The 20,462-nt window shown below is 39.3% G+C and overlaps 1 protein-coding gene across 8 annotated transcripts in view; it reads left to right on the plus strand.

Moving 5' to 3' along the window:
* The window catches only part of PHLDB1 (pleckstrin homology like domain family B member 1), a 2,201,164-nt gene that overhangs the window by 407,929 nt on the left and 1,772,773 nt on the right, over positions 1-20,462 (plus strand). For all 8 annotated transcript variants that reach the window (XM_044080920.1, XM_044080921.1, XM_044080924.1 and 5 more), the window contains exon 3: positions 2,551-2,674. In XM_044080920.1, coding sequence (XP_043936855.1) covers positions 2,551-2,674 — 124 coding nt within the window. The remainder of the gene's footprint in view (positions 1-2,550; positions 2,675-20,462) is intronic.

Below are 20,462 nucleotides of genomic sequence, written 5' to 3' on the forward strand. Positions count from 1 at the left end.
CCCTTTTATTGTAAAATAACTGGCCTGAAGCCCAAGTCCTTAAACCAGAATTAATACACTTTTAGAATAACAGACACTGAGCCCTCAATCAGCAGTTCCCAACTTAGAAGGATGTAAGCTACCTTTTCTGCCAATACAGTGCAGACCACAAACCTTCTTAATGTAAAACAACTGGCCTGAAGCCCAAGTGCTTAATCCAGAATTAATACACTTTTAGAATAACAGACACTGAGCCCTCAATCAGCAGTTCCCAACTTAGAAGGATGTAAGCTACCTGTCCTGCCACCACAGTGCAGGCCACAAACCTTCCTAATGTAAAACAACTGGTCTGAAGCCCAAGTGCTTAATCCAAAAGACTTAGAATGATAGCTACACTTTAATCAAGTTACTACCAAGCAGTAATAAATACAATTGAATACTTTAAAGAATGCCTGGATTAGTGCTCAAGTTATACAAACAAAGCTAGATTCAGCAGGCCTACAGCAAACAAGGTGTACCAATTTCAGTAAGAAGCAGTTTAAATATGCAGGCACTATAAGCCTTTAACCAGAAATTCCCAGCTTAGAAGGGCAGAGTCCAGCCTCTCCTCCCACAAGAGTGCAGACCACGAACCCTTTTAATGTAAAATAACTGGCCTGAAGCCCAAGTGCTTAAACCAGAATTAATACACTTTTAGAATAACAGACACTGAGCCCTCAATCAGCAGTTCCCAACTTAGAAGGATGTAAGCTACCTGTTCTGCCACTACAGTGCAGACTACAAACCTTCTTAATGTAAAACAACTGGTCTGAAGCCCAAGTGCTTAAACTAAAAGGCTTAGAATGAGTTACACCAAGCAGTAATAAATACAACTGAGTACTTTTAAGATGACGCAAAAGCAAAATAAAGTAGGAAGAAACACAAATACAGTAAAAGCAGATACATTTTTTTTTTTGAGTGAGCAAATGAGATGGGCCCAGGAGGTACAGGACAGAAACAAGTGCAAATGCAGGCCTTCAAATCAGAAAGTTGAGAGAGATGGAAGACCGCCCAAACGGCCAATAACTACAAATTCTGGGCCAGAATCACTCCCTATGTGGTAGACAGATTACCTAGTGCTTACCACTCCCACTGATAAGCTAGAAGGCTTCCCTCCAACACAGAAAGGCTTGGGGGGCTCAGAAGCTTACAAATAGTCCTGGATACAGCAAATCTGTATCTGAAACACTAATTATAGGAAAGGTAGGAAACAGGCTTACAATATTTTTTTTTCAGAAAAGTAGCAAAAACAGTAGTAAAAACAATTCACATGCAGTGCAAGCTGGCACACTTGAGTATGTAGCAATATTAGTCCACACACAGTTTGAAAAAATGTAATTAAATTAAAAAGGACTAAAAGCAAGTGCAGAAAGGGTTTATTAGGTAGAATGCGGTAAAGATATGGGACTGCGGGAGTGTCCTAGAGCAAATCTACAGTGGGGCGGGCACTGCAAAAGCCACCAAATTTAAACTACAACCAAAAACGGGGGGTGGGGTGAGTTTCAACAGAGATGTGAGGAATCAGAGTGCAAATTATAAAACAAAAAAAATATATACTGATCTCTGTATATTTGCAGAACAGTAAGAAAACAGATATCTAAGCAACAATTTAGCTCTATAATACAGAATAATACAGAAAAATATACTCAGCTCTATATATTTGCAGATAGTCTTGTAAGGCTGTCTCTCAACACACAGGTTCCACTTTATATGTGGTTCGAACTTGTAAAAGTACGTGAATGGAACCCTATATGTGTGTGTATATATATATATATATATATATATATATATATATATATATATATATATATATATATATATATATATATATATATATATATATATATATATATATATGTATATATGGTTTACCTATAAATAGTCACATGATGTATGTGCAAACAACTAATGTCCGAACATTAATAACTACACACTTAAAAAAGTGACGTGCAACCCCACAACACACACTATTGAACTTACCTGCATACCACATCTAGCTCCTAAATGTACCGGAATTCCCTACAGCTCTGGACTCAGGAACAAGTGCTACCATGGGTCCCATGGGGGGCGCAGGTCCAGTATTTGGTTGGGTGGCATCGGATTTCGACGTGGCAACTGCCGACAGTCAGAATAGCCAACGTTTCATCCTGCGACGTTATTTCTCCCTATTCTAAACATTCGACATATATATACATGTGTGTGTGTGTGTGTGTGTGTGTGTGTGTGTGTGTGTGTGTATATATATATATATATATATATATATATATATATATATATACACACACACACACACACACACACACTTATGAAAACTGCTTGTTGGAGTAGAATTTAACCAATCTCTTCCTTAAAAGAGTGTTCTCTTCACATGGTTTCATAAAGAAGGATATTTCAAGCCACAACTGACAGATGAAATAATTTTGAGTTTCCACATTTCATATTTCAAGGCAGTTCATAGAGGTTGAATAGTCACTGGAACTGGATGGAAAATACATGTCCTACATCATTGACATGTTTCTTCTCACTTTTCAGAGCACTCCATTGGACTTGATTGACACTGGAAAAGGACTGAAAGTTCAAGCTGAAAAGCCACATTTGGTGAGCCTTGGCAGTGGAAGGCTTAGCATCGCCATTACACTTCTCCCACTGGAAGAAGGTATGTATTAATATTGCCGCAAAAGCCATGCAAATGTCCATACCACACACTGAACTACAGCTAATTATATACTTTTGCATATACTTTGGATACATATTCATAAACACAAAACTGCCTGTGGAAGAAATTTTAGAAGATTAATGTATTATTTATTTTTATTTATTTTATTTTACATTTGTTGACCGGGAGAATCTGGCTGGATAAATGTCCATTTTCAGTGGAGGCCTGGGGAGAATAGCTCCACAGTTTGTAAATATACAAAGGCAAGTAAACACATACAGCGTTGTTTCACAAATACAGAGAACAAGTACTAAACATAACATTTTAGAAGGTCATAGAGAAAAAAATATTTTAGCTGCAAATTGTAGTAGCAGGACACGTTAGTTGTATGCTCAATAATTTCTACTTGAATTAATGAGAGTATGTATAATTCGCCCATAAATATGTGTGAATTTACAATATTGTGTTTGAGTATGATGGTGTAAGAAAGAAATGGGGAGTACAGTGAGTAGTAGAGAGTTTTCTAGAGTATAGTAGGACTGCTAGTAGATGAGGTTTGCGTATTAAGAATACAAGTACATGCAGTAAATTAGTATGCAGAGGGTGATAGAGAAAGTCCTGAGGGAGAAGCAAGTATAGAGGGTCAACCTGGGGGAAGGCATGGGCATTGTCTATTGATAAATAGGTGTTCCTTTAGTAGTTGTTTAAACTTAATGATAAAGTTTGCTGAGGAACTATCAGGGCAGTGAGTTCCAGATTTTACCTATGTATTTAGGAAATAGGGAGTCTCCTGCTAAGTTGTTGGTTCTGGTGATCTTGATTAAGGTTTTGTCACTAGAGAGTAATTGTCTTGGGTTTTCATGTATTTTAAGTAAATTAGACAGAGTTGGTATTTTGTCAGGATATAGTAGGAGTTTTTTAGTGAAAACTAGTTGGTGGAAGGTAATGAAATTTTGAAGTTCAAGCCACTTTAGTTGGTAAAGTGAGTGGCACTGATGGGAATGGTAGGGAGCATTTGTGGCAAATCTGGCAATTTGATTGTAACGTGTCTAGTTTTGTAATTTCTGTTTTGGATAGGTTGGTGAAGATGGGGGCAGCATATAGAAGTGTAGATAGGAGCAGAGTTTGAGCCATGGCATATATTAATGCAAGGGAGAGGAAGGTGTCTGTCTGATGACGGGGAGATTGGGGGATTAGGTGATTTGTCAGTAGGGGATTAAGTGACATGTCCAGAGGGAAAACATTTGCAATCTAACTCAGACTTGAGATGATCTTTAAGCTGAGCACGGAATGAGGGGTACTAGTAAGTGGGGTCTTTATGATTTGGAGGGAGACTTTCTCAGAGTTTGAAGCCTAGGATGGAGAAGGCATGGTTACTACAATTAAGTCCGGTTCTGGGACACTGAAGAAGTGAATCTGACTGGTTTAGGCTTTTTAGATTGCAATTGGAGGGGGCTGTCTGACTAGGGTGGAGGCAATGAAAGGACAGTTGTTTTCTTAGAGGAACTTGTACAGTTGGAAATCCAAGTAGAAGGTTGGCACATTGTTTAACAGGTAGCCAGCTGGCTTTTATTGGCTTTTATTTGAGTCAACATACAAAAAGTAGGTGATTATAGCTATAGTAGAAAGGTGAAAATGTTTCTTTTTCATGCACCTTCACATGTGCTTTCTACTTTATTTGTTTTTGACAGATGAGGAAGTTGGACCATGCATTCCCCTTTTCAGCTATGACCTATTTACAGAAAAAAAGAAACTGACTTCCATTTAGAAGTGAGCTTTACAGCACGGAGAGCCCAGTGCTTCCCCTTCTATAGGCAGTTTTCTTGATAAAAATGTTGCAAGTTTATATATATGTTTTAGTATTAAAGTAACATCTTACCTCAGTAAATGGGCCTGAGCAGTTGGATATTGTTTTCAGGCCAAATGCTGACAAGAAGTGCACAAAGCAATCTTTGGCAGTTATCTCACAGCCACTGTACGGAGTAAGTCTGGGGATTAGGATGTCCTTCATGGGCTTATATTGTGATATCCTATCAGATGAGGAAATTAATCAGACTGTTTTGAATAAGTAACCTTATATCGCACAGTGACTGAGTTAATTAAATGAATTCACAGTGAGCCTATGTTAAAATGCTTAAGGTCTGTCTGTAGTAGGTGTACTTACCTGATATTGTGAGGTACACATATAGGGACAGTTTAGGGACAGTATATAACAGCTGATGGAGATGTAAAGGGAAAAGATAGACAGTAGGGTCAGGAGTATAGTGTGGGAGAGTACAGGTGATGATTGCAGTTTAAATGCCATGCAGGTCAGAAACAAACAAGCAATACGGGTGTACAATCTCAGGCAGGAGCAAGTCCGCAGTAGTAATGGGTATTCGACTGTACAGAGAGTTTAATAAAAGCAACACAGGTAGGTGTAATAAAAGGGTGATACCCTCAAGATTAAAAGTGGTGAGGTACTAATTTTAATGCAAAAAAGAACCATTAAACAAGCTTGTAGTTGCACATCTAACATTAATTTGGCTTCCTGCAACCTCCCTGAATGCAAACTGGATGAGTTTCTATCTGGTCAAGTTCATCTCACTGATATTGGACTTCATGAGCTCTGTTTTCCTAGAAAATCACTGTCTGTGTAAATATATCTGTGCTAGCATTAATGCATTTGTTTTTACAGATTTTTCTTTTTTTGTGGTGCATGATTGAGGAGTTGGTTCAGAGGAGGCTTACCCTCATATGGTGGGTGCAGGGGAAGCTTGCTCCTTGCAAAAACGTATCTAATGTTTTTCATCAGGTTGAATTCCTAACCAGTTTTCCTGTGCACACCTATGCATTTTTTTTATCATGGGAATCAGCATCTTAAATTTGTTCAGATTAACAATGTAGGTTAAGTCATGGTGTGTGTGTGTGTGTGTGTGTGTGTGTGTGTGTGTGTGTGTGTGTGTGTGTGTGTGTGTGTGTGTGTGTGTGTGTGTGTGAGATTATTGGGACACTTTCTGGGTGTGTCCGTGGATGTCAGTTTATGAATTGCATATATGAGCATGTGCGTTGGGGGGTGCACATGACCTGTGTGTTTGTGTCTGTGTCTGGGGGTGTCAGTGTCTGTGAGTGGTCCATGTAGTAGTAGGGTGCTCTCCTTATGCAGTCATTTTTAGCTGCTCAATGCACTGATTCATAGTCATGCATATTCTTAGTAATGTGCTGACACCCCTGGGGGAATATGCAGGGGAATATGCATGGCTATGAGTCACTATGAATCCCTAAATGGCACATTGGTGCAGAGCAAGTTGGAATATTGCAACACTGTCTGTGATTTCCAGGGAAAGTAACCCATTCAATGCTCAGTAAAACTGCTGAGTCTGTTACCTTGTAGAAAAGCAGTGTGTTGTCTCCTCCTTCATTCTGCTTTGCTGCAACTAACAGTTGTAATATACAGAGAGCTCTATAGAAAGTGCTTGTATGAGAAGACATTGGCAACTACTGAAGTTGTGAGTTACAATAAAATTATATATAGAATCATAGTAACACCCCCCTCCCCCAAAATAAGAAATCTGGCAAAGAAAAAATCAGGGGAGGGACAAACAGACCATTTTATAAATGCCCCTTAGTTGCTGTTTATATGCTGAATATCTGTAGTAGTAGTGTATTTGCTTGTTCTTTAAACATAAGGTAGTTCATGCAATACAGTAACCCATTAATTCAAACATCAACTGTTGTCCTTTATGTTTGGTTCTTTTTTCACATCTTGTTTGACAAAATGAGGTAGGAAAATATATTACTTCCTAAGTGGTTCTTGAACCTGAGGTGCAGTCACAGGTGTAAATGGTAGCTAAGATAGTCCTACAGCAATAAATCACTGTCTTAGTAGATAAGTGTAAACCCGTAAACATCTTGAGTCTACCAAATACTTCTAGGTAAAATGTCCCTTCTGAAATGAAGGGAGCACTTAAGTGGTCATAGATTTTGAAATCTAGAATTCTTTTTTTCACTTAATTATTAAAAGGCAGTTCAGAGATCAAGCCAAATAGAAGTTAAGTTGGTTGTAGCAGCTGGTTTGCTGCAGGGCTGTGGAGTAGCTTGGTTAGTGCTACAGCAGGGTGTTTTCCTTTGTCAAATGTCCCAGTTTTTGAAACATCTGTTTTTTTTATCTCAAAATTCTAACAATCTTAACATTCCAAAGTTAACAAACATGAGCCCCAATTTCTCTGCAGCTGAGAAAGAGCTCCTGTGTGTGATTTATGTGCATATAACATGGAGAAGAAGTTAAAGATGAACCAATACAATTGTGTAATATTACCCGCAGTTCCATGTATGCAACATTTTCAGTCTGCAATAATATTTACTTAACTACCCTCAGTGCTACAGTAACTTACCAACTTCAATAACTGAAGAAAGCGCCCATGTCATCAAGGGAGTCTCAGTAAAAAGTACTTTTTAAAGTAAAGGAAGTGAATTAAACTTTTCCATCTCATCTGTGTGACCTCTCCTGTTCCCCTCATCACTGCTTTTGGTGAGTAACCTTTTTCAGAATCTTTCATATGAGTCGGGTCTTGTTCTGCAGTATACAGTATAAAGGCAAGGATGAAAAAAAGATTTATTGTACAACTGTTAACTAAATTTACTAAATAACCTAAATTCCAAAACTGCAACATCTCAAAATAAGTTATATTTAGCACTTAATCTTTTGTTTTGAACATGATGTGAGTAGATTGCTAGAATGCTGGGTTTTAAACTAGTAATTTTGCAAACTTAATTTCAACAAACGGTTCCATTACATTGCTATACAACCAAACTGAGTAATGTAGACACTGTGATGGTTAGTTTTGTCTTTGTAATAAATAAACAGAAAGTTTATTTTCAGAACAGAGTGGATAATATTGAAGATGCATTGTCATCTGTGCCAGAAGAAAGAAGTCTAAATCCCAACAAGTTTCTAAGAAACCTGTGTAATCTGAGACACTTTTTTAAATTATGCAGCCGCATCAGAAATTTTCCTAAATAGTCATAGGTTCGTAGGATCATGGGAGATTACTAGGCTAACGGCCCTACAGCCTTTTTAAGCCTAGCCATTTGTGACCCCATTTTCCCGATTATAAATTCCCGTGGGCCAGAATGGCTTTGGTCTATACCTGTCCCTTAGGGCATCCACAAACTGCTCCTGTCTATAAGGGCCACAGGTGACAAGCCAGGTGTGAATTTACGATTTCCCATCCATTGGTCCAAATTATATTTGAATAAGTTTAGGGAAGAGCTCTGTTTAACATAAATGGGGATTCTGTTATAGAGAAGGACTAATCTCTAAGACACATACCTGTTCCTCCAACATATTTTGTTTATCTCACAGATGCATCTAGTGCTGCTTGGTTTGCGAATATATTGCTGATCCATAAGGGTTGGATCAGAGAATTTCTTGTAGGTTAGGAATAGATAACTTCTCAGTAATCTTTAGGAGACCGAGTACAGGAACAGTGCTTGGTGGTCGTCCGCATAGGACATTATGCAGACCATCTCAAACATCAAATTTAGTTAGAACTGTACCAGGCTTGTCATATTCCTTAATTCATGTTGTATATCTATGTAAAAAACACACTGACTTTCTCACTGGTATTACGGAGAGCATTAAGGTGAGCATAAATATGCATGGTACACTTCGGCATCACAGAGTGCTGCAACACTGAGACTTTGCAAGGAGCATGATCCTCTTCGGTGAGCCAAAATTGTTGTTCAATGAGCAATTAGCTAAAAATGTACCTCTGGAACCCAGGGCTCAGGTCCATGTTTGGGTTTCTACACACAGCATAGCTCAAGGCTCAAGGAGTGCTGTGTATCTGTCAACAGCTATGAAGCATACCCGCGGAAAGGAATGCATTGTGATAAAATGGAGCATGGAGATCCTTTAATTATGTTTGTTCAGGGCTAACATTTTACTTCTAACCTTATCCTTTTCTTTTGGCGAGACAAAATGATGGAATGAATTCCACAAGTATAGAGTAAAACTTGGCATTTCAACTATTTAAGTTCAGTGTGATGGACTGGTCTCTCGGGACTGGTAGTGATAGTTTTCTTTCCAAGTTTAGTTCAGGAACAGTGCAAACATGCTGAAATTTAAACGTTATCTACCAGATGCCACAGAGACAAATATGTAGTTCATGTAACTTGCAATATAATTTTACAAAAGCAGATTCAAGTTTTTGAACTTTTTGTTTTAATATGCTAGTTAAATGGAGAAGGCATAGAGGATCAACCTAGCCCCCATCTTTCACACTCTCTTTTAGTTACATACAAAATAAGTAGAAGACAAAGGTTTTTCTGAGAACTGGCCTCTAGAAAAGTCCCTTTTCATGCAGATGAGTTAATTTTCCTACTTATGAGTTTCTTGTATGTTTTAACTAGTTTTATGTTTTCTTCTGTTTTGCTTAGCAGTGGATTAAAACTCTAATTGTCTGCACTGTAGCTCTTTGGTATAAAATATATACATTTCCAGATGCAGGAAAAAGATAATGTAGGAATACATTTAGAAGTTGAAGCTGGTATTCAAATGTCATGTGGCCCTATAGATACTCCACAATGCAATGACAGGGAGAAAAGGAGAGAGGTTGAATTTCTTGATATCCATGTCTCAAATGTGTAACAACTTAGTTATGATAGGAGATATATTTATAATCCTCCATGTTGAAACTGTAAGAAATCAGACACAACCGTCAAATACTTTCCTCAAAAAAAGCAAAAGCATAAAGTGGTTCTGCCCTCAGCGCTACCAAGAGAATAAGAGGGAATCTATATAGCTGCTTAGCGTTAATGAGTTATGTATTAGTGGGATTAATGGGTGAACTTTATGCTGCTGAAAGGTAACCCATGGATCTCAAGCCAATTTGTAACAGTTATGGATTGCATAGCTGATGGGAGGAGATTGTCTGATCAGAGACTACAGTTTGCCTAAACTGTGAAGAAATAGATGAACCTATTTAGAAGGTTGTATTGGATATAGCAGATGCCATGCTAAGAAAAGCTTTTCCCAAGGAAGGTGTCCATGCAGATATGGGCATGAGTGTTTGTGTGTGTGCACATGTGGGTGTGCGTGAGAGAAAGCGAGAGAAAGACTATCTATCTGTATTTCAAATAGAATGGTTAGACACTGAGCCTGTATACCCTGACAGTAGCATTAGGCTTCCTAGTTTGGACATAAACAAGGAGCTGTCCCAAGCTTTAGAATTGTATCTGTAGTTTTCAGATGTTCACCTCTAACATCAAGTTAATTCTTAATTAACAATGAATCAATATACTATGTGTATGTATGTGTGTGTGTGTGTGTGTGTGTGTGTATATATATATATATATATATATATATATATATATATATATATATATATACAAACACACACACACACACACACACACACACACACACACACATATATATATATATATATATATATATATATATATATATATACACACACACCTATACACACATATGAATCTACTTCTCTTGTTCGAAATTACACTTGTTCAATCAAGAAAAGATCGAGACCCACTTTAGAGAAAGTGCACTTAAACGAAAGTGCACTTTCATGAAACTCACTTTACTGACCTACAGTACAGTGAGGACAAGGAAATATACCTTTTCCCCACTGTATTGCAATCTCAGATTTAGTATATATAAGTAGCGAGGGTGTGAGGGGTGCAGCCCCCCTGCTAACATGTGTTTTTGTTTGCCAGACAGGACCCTCGCTGCTTATATATACTAAGTGTGAGAATGCAGTCCGAGATCGGTAAAGTAAGTTTCGCGAGAGTGCATTAAGTGCACTTTTGCTAAAGTGGGTCTCGATCTTCTCAAGTGTAATTTTGAACAAGAGAAGTAGACCCAAAAAAAAAAAAAAAAATATATATATATATATATATATATATATATATATATATATATTTTTTTTTTTTTTTTTGGACGTCTATACTCTTCTTCCCATCTTTCAAAACTACCCTGAAAGACTTCCTAGCTAACATCTGGCTTTGTTCTTGCTCCATACCAGGCTAAACTATATCCTTAAATGTGAACAACTACCTTTTCATTCCTTATACCTCCATACTCTCCCTTCTTCAGTTATTTCCTCACCATTATCTAATTGTCTTTCCTGGCATTCTCTCTAAATATTGCATAAGCCTGATTTTCCCCGACTTCATATTGCAATTCTTATTTGTATTACACTAACTTACCTTTAATTTCTCTACAAACTGTTTAAAATTTCACTAAATAGTAAATGATTGTCTTATACATTGTATCGATTCTTAACCGATATTTGTCACCTCACAGCTAAAGGTTCCCCCATTTCGATTCTCGGCTGGGCTGCCTTCTGTGCAGAGTCTGCATGTCCTCCGGGCATTCGTGTGGGTTCCTCTGGGTGCTCCAGTTTCCTCCCACATTACAAAGACATGCATTTAGAGTGTTTCTCCCTGGGTCTTCTCTGACAAATTGTCTCATTCCAAGTCGGACTTTCCTGGTAAACAATTGTTAAATAAATAATAAATAAATATGTTTTATATTATGTCTATTTTTTTATATAATTATTTAAACGGTAGATGTTTTTGTTTTGTTTCTGAAGACTGTAAAAGTATAGATGTTTTTGTTTCATTTTTGAAGACTGTAAAAGTATTGTTCTTATAATGTTTTGCAATAATTTAGAGCTTTTCTCCCCAGGCCTCCGCTGAAAATGGGCTCCTACAAAGTCTGACTTTCCCAGTAATCGAATATCAATAAACATATATATATATATATATATATATATATATATATATATATATATATATATATATATCAACAGAATCAATTGTTAGAAGAGCAATCTCTAACCAAATAAGACAGGTTAATTCAAGCACAAATTGGCTAAGCCCAAAAGTGCAGCTAGCTTAGCACTTACCTATGAACCTATGAATTCAGTGAATCAAGTTACAAAAGATGAGGGCCTGTGCAGAATTGAATAGTATGTAGAGGAGTGATTGGAAACAGCATTTTGGAGAAATTAAGTTTGTGCTGCAGACACTAAGGGACGTCTGCTAGTTAGAGGCTTGTCTTTACTGAAAGACAGCATACGCAGTTGTTGACATTGCATTCTATACCTGTCATGTATTATTTTTGAGTGAGCACCTTTTAGTCAAACTCAGAAGTTTCAAATACACATTATTAAGATCCATTGCATTTCATTTACACAGAACAGTGGGGCAATAAGAATGTTAGCCATGGTACCCCCCAAACAGATGTTAAAGCCTATTTCTGAGTTGCAGTGTTTTGTGTAACAATGGTTTTATTACACTGAGCTGTGGTGTGATAAGCTGCAGCTTGAAGAAATGACATAAACCACACATGGTAGGCCAAAATGCCATATACCCCCATATGATTAGAAGGATTAACACAGGCCCTGTTACAGATGATATTACATAGGTAAGGCAACCTGCAGTACAATAATCCTCTGAATCTTTCACTCATAGAATTCTGCAAGTTAACACTGGTAGAGATGTGGAGTCCTGAAGTATCTCTATTGTATCACAGAAAATTTAGAATTTTATTTTGTCATATATCCAGAGGTGTTACTGTCTTGTAAAAAGTGAAACATTTTCTGTGACCGTACAGAATGCAGCATGAATGCACATTATCACACCTAGTATAATAATTATGTGAGGGAGGATATCTGCTGATCTGGTATGGTGGGACACAAAGGGGAAACAAGCACTATTACTAATTAAATACAATTAAAATGCAAAATCAATGAACAGCTACTGAGAAATTCCTAATACTTCATGAACACAAATCTGTCTTCTTTAAATTTTATCTGAGTGGCTGTTCTATCACTTTAAAATCACTTCTACAACCAGGGGCCACAAATGATTACAATATAATTACCTGTCTCTCAGGTGCTAGGATACATAATGTCACCAGGCCCTCAGATTCCTTCACCACAGGTATATATATATATATATATATATATATATATATATATATATATATATATATATATATATATATATATAAAACCCTAATCATTGAGTACGTGAGACTGAATGACTTGTGACACAACTACATGGATCTTTTGAAGACGGACACAATGGAGTTCTCAGAATATGCATCTGAACTGGAAGTGAAACTAGTACTTAAAAGTGTCATAGGTCCATAGCTTTATACTACACTAACCACCACTAGGGTTTTTAAAAGCCTAGCCACACAACTGACCCAGTTTTGTCCCCATGTACCTTGAACACCTGTATGGTGGGGTATGTCAGTAAGGGGGGGGGGTGGATAAAGGTTATGTGGGGGGATATATTAGTTTGGGATTAGTTTGCTTACTGTCAACCTCAGAGACACAGGGGTCAAACCAGATGTGAAGTTGCGATTTCCCATCCAATGTACAACAGTTCATTTGGGTAGGGTCAGGTATGAACTCTGCTTCATGTGGATGAGGTGTTTATTCTATAGCACGGGGTTACCTTGAGACACATATCATCCTCTAGCATGTTCTATGTGTGTCGCAGGCAAATTTCACGGCCTTGGAGCTAGTGTTCCTTGGGATGTTTGTTTTACAGATGGGCAAGAGATTCATCAGAGCTGAGTCTGCCAATGCCTTATATGTCAAGCAGAGACCACTTCTCAGTAATCTGTAGGATACTGAGTACAGAGATAGTGCCTTAAGGTGATCTGTGTAGTACAGAGTATTCATGACCTGAATCCTCCTGGTAAGGAACCTTTGAGGGTGTTCCAACTGTTGCAAGTGCTTGGGTAGGTACATACCAAAGGGGGCATTGTACTCAGTGGTGGGTCTGATAAGGGCCACGTAGAGTGGCTCTATAACTTCCTTGGATGCCATACCCTTGCTTAGGAGCTGGGTGACAAAGAATGATTTTCTCACTGTACATGTTGATCAGTGTGTACATCTGTTCCCAGATCCCTAACTGCCAGGTAGACGCTTGGAGGTGTTTTAGCAATGGAGTAATTAGCTTAGGTGGCAATTTCCTTCAGGACATTATAATACATTTTTCATATTAAGTTTTAATCCATACCTGTGGCACCAATCATTCATTTGTGTCAGACCCCCTTGTAGGATGCTTGTGTCATGGGGGGAATCTATGACAGCTTCCAACTTACAGTAATCTGCAAACTTGGCCAGAGGCCTGCAACATTAGCCTTGATTTCCAAGAAATAGATGCCAAACAGCAGCGGGTCCAACACAGACTCCTAGGGTACTCCACTGGTGACCAGTCTCCAGTTGGAGGTGGTCTCACTGATCCTGACTTCTTGGGTCCTCTCTGTGAGCCAGCCAGCAATCTGGTGAATTATGTAGGGATTTATTTATGCCTGGTTCTGAGAATTTGTCAACAATACCTGAGTGGGGTATTGTGCTGAACACCTTGGCCAGGTCAAAGTAGGCAATATACACTGTTTTCCCCTCATCCATAGTCTTACTGACCCTCTGGAAGATATCTACCAGGTTGGGTAGGCAAAACCTACCCTTAACAAACCCAAACTGTGATGGGCCCAGTGTTTGTAGGTTGCCAATGTCCTTATAGATTATTTCCATGATAATACATTCCATGGATTTGCATATTAGACTTTTTAAACTGATGTGTCTCTAGTTCTCAGGGTTGGTTAATGGACCACCCTTATAAAGAGGGATGACCATTAGGGCCCACCATTCAACTGGCGCATAACCTGTTTGGAGGCAGTAGTTGAAGACTGCCTCTAGTGGTCCTGCTAGGTCAAAATTTAACCTAATTAGTAGACACCCAGGTATATTTTTGAGGCTCACTGAAGTAGTGTTTATGGCCTTAGTGAATACCGCCAGGACCTGCTCCCTTTTGATATTTGGGGGGGGATATTCTTGAAGAATTTCACAGTGGGTAGTGGGAAATTAAGTTAGAATTAAATTTGTCACGCAGAAAATTAACTATTTTACCCTGATCAGTGAATGTTATGCCCTATGTTACCCTGATCAGTGAACGTTATGCCATTTACCACCAGCTCTGCACACTGCTGGGTGTTACCTTTAAGTTTTCAGACATAGCTGAAGAAGGTTTTGTGATTGTCCTTAGCCTGGGAGGATATCCTGATCTTGTAATTGACCTTGTTCAACTTAATTAGTTTTTTATTTAATTGAATCAACAAGCTCTTGTCTCTATCATTTTGACTGTGACTTTTTTCTTTTGTTACATACCCTGTTAAGATTATGATTCCACCAGTGGGGTTTGTTTTTAGTGTTAGATTTGGGCTTATTTCTAGTAGGTACAGCAGCCTATATGCAGCAATTCACATACTTGTACAGTGTTTCAAAGAATAATTCTGCATAGGTAGCTGTGTTATTGGAATTTGAGGAAGTCCTGAATTTTGACAAACTGTTGCTTAAGAGGATACAGTTTGCTTTAGAATAGTTTCTAACTGTTACTGATTTTGTTCTGTTCTCCAGGTTGATTTTTATTTTAAGGGACAAGGTTTTGTGGCCCCACCTCACCATTGGTGACTCAGCATGCAAGGGGGGTGGGGGTTGCAATGTTCTCCCATTGTAGTGAGTAGTAGTCCTGTATGTTCAATCATCTGGTTGGAGTACACACTGTCTGGCTGGGAGTGTTCGTGTTGATAAGGTCTAGGAACCTGATTCTGCCTGAGTTTGAGGCAGTGAACATTTCCCAGTCTATAGAGGGGTAGTCTCCCAAGGTAATTGGTTAGATGTTAAGTTCTTCTAGTAGGTATAGGTATGAATTGTGAGCTTTATGGGTCATAGAAGGTGACCTGTAGGTGGCCAGGACCTGGTAAGGAATGTTGTCTATGAAGACTTGGATGTGGATGAAACTCCAGGGTATCATCCTGTTTAACCAGCCTGGAACTGTACTTGCTACTAATGTAGATCAAGACACCTCCATCTTTAGCCCCTGTCTGTGCTGCTGTTGGTCTAAAATGTGAGGAAGGCACTGTAGTCTTGCACTAATACTCTACTTTCTGTAACTTTAAACCAAGTCTCAGTAACAGCACAGATGTCTACAATCTCCACAGTGAGGAGAGCTTGTAGTGTGTGAAGTTTCTAGTTTAGGCTCCTAGCATTGAGCAGTAATACCTTAAGGTTGTTTTGAATTTTTTTTTTTGCTGTGTAGTTAGTTTTGTCAATTTGATGTTGTCTCTAAGGGGTGGATAAAGTTTTAGCCAATATCTGAAATCCAAGGGGGACAAGTGCGGACCACTCACAGCAAAGAATCCTGGTCTGTTAATCATGTCCTCCCATGCTGATAGATATTGGATCCCCTTAGGGTGAATGCTGCTCAATGCAAAGCACATACCTGTCTGTGATACATATTCAGAGAGATCTGTAATGTCTCTTTTCATATAGTCCAGTGAGGTACATCAGGTCATTTGCACCCACTTGGACTACGATAGAATAATTTTAGTAACTGTGGAGCAGTGACTAGAGTGTGTGTGTGTGATACTGCTGATCCTAGTTCCAGGCAGGCAACTAACCATTACCTTCTCTTTGCCAAGCCTTGTGAGATGGGCATTTGTACATTGTACAGTGGAATCCCCTATGACAAAAGTACTAGGTAAAGTATTTGCTTGCCTTATGGGCTTTGTTTATTGGGGTCCATTGGCCCTAGGCTTATGTGGTGTTAGGTGTTTCTTTTGGCATGTGCTTTAGTGATTGCTGAGGATGGTTGTCATTTGACGGATTAGGAGGTTTTTGTTACGTGCCTGAGAGTAAGAAGGTCTATGTGTATGGTGAGCGGTGTGTGTGGAGGATGTAGTGCGTGCGTTCTGTCATTGTCAAGAATGATGCCCCAATACCAACAAAAGATAATGGACTTTAATTATTGGCTCAGCTATTGGTGTCATTCTAAGGAGATCCAATACATAGCAGACTGGGAGGAGGCAAGTGGCAACCCCAGCTGCTTTGCTAGGGATGGCCTGCATCTCTCTCCTCATGGATTCTGTATCTTGACCAAGTCGTTTTCCTCCCCATAGTGCTATTTTTAAGGAAGGTCAGTCTCCTCAAATTACGTACATAGCCAGTCAAAATCAAAACAATATTAAGGTGGCAATGCTCAATTCTAGAAGCCTTAACAAAAATAAATTGCACTCCTTGCAGGCATTCCTAACGCTGGAAAATATAGATATATGTGCATTTACTGAAACATGATTTTAGAAGAGCAAAAGCATCCCAGCAGTTCAGGGATTTAATGCCTTAATGCTTCAGATCAGCTGCTAACTTTGAACGTGTAGCTGGAGAGGAATGTATATGTGTTCCTAAGAAACCATTTCACTTTCCGACTCATAATGCAAAACAATTACTTTGAATTCCTCCGCATCCTGCTCAATAAAGAAAACCCAAAATCACATTGTTGCTAACTACTACTATCTATTCTTCACTGTATAACCCAACACTATCCTCTTGGATGATTTCAACCACCCTTCATTAAACGGGGAACCTATCCTACCCCAAATAAGTATAGCACAGATTTCTGGATTTCATTAATACCAACAATGTAGACCGACTAGTCCAAAAAACAAGGACGGGCTTAAAAATATTGGACTTGGTTCTCACTTAGCACCCCTTTGCTCAGCACATGTAGTTACCAAATCACTGGTCAGATCTGATCTCCTCATAATAACACTTACCTTAAGTGCAAGATATGAGTTACTTCATAACCCTTTAATCTTCAGAGGTTACTCCAAGGCAAATCTACTCCACCTAACTGATCACCTGATGGAATTCAAACGTCCTACTTATCCTGATGATCTCACATCACACACGGCCTTAATCACAGGTAAGTTCTATGTCCCTCCAGGTTTGCACTGAGACCTCAGTCCCTATAAGGCATAAATTATAGTGTGAAATTTAAGAACAAGCCCATTTGGTGGAACCCTAGTATTAACAAACTATTCAATAAGAGGTACAAACTCATAGCCCATAAAAGCAAAATGAACAGCCTATCAGCTAGACAACTCAAAATATCAACAAAGAACTCTGAAATAAAATCAAAACCTCCAAAAGCAGGTATGAATTGAGAATTTCCACCCATGCTAAGGACAACCACAAAGTCTTATTCAGATAGTTTAGGAGCCTCAGAAGTGATACCCAACAATGTTCTGAGTTAACACAAGATAACACCACATACTCATCCTGTGAGAACATAGCTAACATATTACCAAACAAATTAATCTTAAACTTTTTCCCTTACCTCTGCCTAATTATTCATAGCACATTAGTATACCTATGTCACCCACCAGATCACCTTTGTGCAAGACCTAAGATCTCTCTCCAAGGCTGAGAACACTAGCTCCATGGGCCCAGATAATGTGTCAGGTTGTCTTCTAGTGAGCACTAAACACTGGTTGATTTGTTATCAAGCCTGTTCACTCTGAGGCTCTCCACTGGATTCATGCCAGAGGTATGGACAACTGCAATAGTCATCCCACTCCACAAAGGGAGACCCACTATTGATCTGGGAAAATGTAGATCCATAAGCTTTACTAGCCTTATCTGTAAGGAAATGGAGTAGATAATTATGGAAGTCATTAACATAGGCAAATAAATATGGAACTCATTAACAAAGATATAGGCAGTCTTCAAACCCTGGACCCAAACCATTCTAGCATATCCTGCCTCCTAAACTTGGCAGATATTTTAGAGCAAGTCACTGAGGCACTGGACTCAGGCAAATCTATTTACAGTGCTTACCTGGATTTGGTGAAAGCCTTTGATAGAATTGCATATTCTCACATCATTGATAAGCTAATCAAGCTATATACAAACACCTGTGTTACATGCTAGATAGCAAACTAGTTCATGGCAGAACCCAATCTATTAGTATAGAAGGCACATTCTCAATCAAAAAGTAGTTACTAACTGAGTACTCCGTGTATCTGTACTGGGACCAGTCCTGTTTGGTATCTACTTCTCTAACATCAAGGCTGGCACCAAAAGCCTGTGGCTGATGAAGTTTGCTAATGACTGTCAACTGGGAGCTGTCATTAATACCCAAACTACCACCAGATTCACCAGGAGGGCCTAACACATACTAATAAGTGGTGCTTAGACTACAGCCTCAGAATAAATGCCAATAAATGCAACATTGTGTCCTTTGGCAAACCTGGGCACACATGCTCCAACCACATACCCCACTAAAAATTGGCTTGGTCATTAGGGCCTTGATCACTTTCCTTGAAAATGACCTATCCTTTAACTACTACTTTAGCACTGCTTCATAGGTTCATAGGTTCATAGGTAGATACTAGGCTATCTGCACTAGGGCATTTATAAGCCTAGCCAGAGTGTATTTGGCTTCAGCCTCCCTATTAGATTAGCCTACTGTGCCTCTGTAAAGTAGGTCACAGAAGGTACCCTTTTAAGATTAGTTTACTGTACCTCTGTCTAGCAGGGACACAGGAGAGATCCCAGGGGTGAATTTGCGATTTCCCATCCACGTGTTCAAATTTCACTTGAAGAGGGTCAGCGAGGGGCTATGTCTAACATGAATTGGGATTCTATTCCAGAGTGAGGGGAGCCTTTAGGAAATGAATCTGTCCCTCCAGCATGTCCTATTTATTTTTGTGCTGAGGTTTAGGTCCCTGGAGCGTATAGCTCTAAGGGACTTGGATTTTTTTGAGGTGGAGCATGTCCATTAATTCTGGGTTTGACATGGTTTTGTACGTCAGGCATAGATTGCCTCTGAGTAAGTGGTAAGCAACTGAGTAGAGCTGGAGTTTCTTTAGTCGAGCTGCATAGGACATCTGTTTGTAGCCCATGATCCTCTTGGTGAGGTACTTTTGGGGTCTCTCCAGTTGCTGCAGGTGTCAGATAAGGTACATCCCAAAAGGGGCATTGTATTCAATTATGGGCCTGATGAGTGACGAGTAGAGGGGCGCAATGACCTCTCTTGATCTAGATGCAAACCCTTTCGTGATAAGGTGGGCTATATAGAAGGTCTTTCTAACCACTTTGGCAAGGTGATTATCAAAGGAGATATTACTATCTACGTTGTTCCCCAAATCTCTAATTACTTCTTCCATACTTAATGGATTACCACCTATGTGGTAATTTGTGGGCACCTTGTTTTTCCCAAAGGGGATGACTATGCACTTTTTAGCATTTAGCTTGAGGCCGTGGCTCTGGCACCAAGCATCCGTCTCTGTGAGACCCTTTTGGAGGATGCTTGTGTCAGCTGGAGATTCGATTATGGCCCCCAGTTTGCAGTCATCTGCGAATTTTGTCATCCATAATCACCCCGTGTTAGTCTGAACCTCAGAGAAGTATATACCGAACACGAGAGGTCCCAGAACTGAGCCCTGTGGGATGCCACTTGTAACTGGTTTGGATTCGGACATGGCACCTGCGATTCTGACCATGTGGGTACTATCTCTGAGCCAGTTTGCAACCCTTCTTGTGATATATGGGTTAATATTTAAGCTGGTAAGCTTATTTATGATGCCCGAGTGGGGTATTGTGTCGAAGGCTTTTGCGAGGTCCAGGTAGGCTGTGTGGACTACCTTGCCCTCATCTATGGCTTTGGTAACTGTTTCAAAGAAATCAACTAGGTTTAAGAGGCAAGATCTGCCCTTAACAAAGCTGAATTGGGTAGGGTCCAGTGTCTGGAGGCTCCCAATGTCTTTGTTTATGAGTTCCATGATAATACGCTCCATAGCTTTACAGACCAGACTAGTCAGGCTTATGGGGCGATAGTTTCCAGGGTCCATTGTGGCACCACCTTTGTGGAGTGGGACCACTGTAGCTGTACGCCATTCTTTGGGTACATATCCTGTAGTAAG

The sequence above is a fragment of the Protopterus annectens genome, chromosome 8.part0 (assembly GCF_019279795.1).
Source record: "Protopterus annectens isolate FY-2018-M chromosome 8.part0, PAN1.0, whole genome shotgun sequence".
NCBI classification, from domain to species: domain Eukaryota; kingdom Metazoa; phylum Chordata; order Ceratodontiformes; family Protopteridae; genus Protopterus; species Protopterus annectens.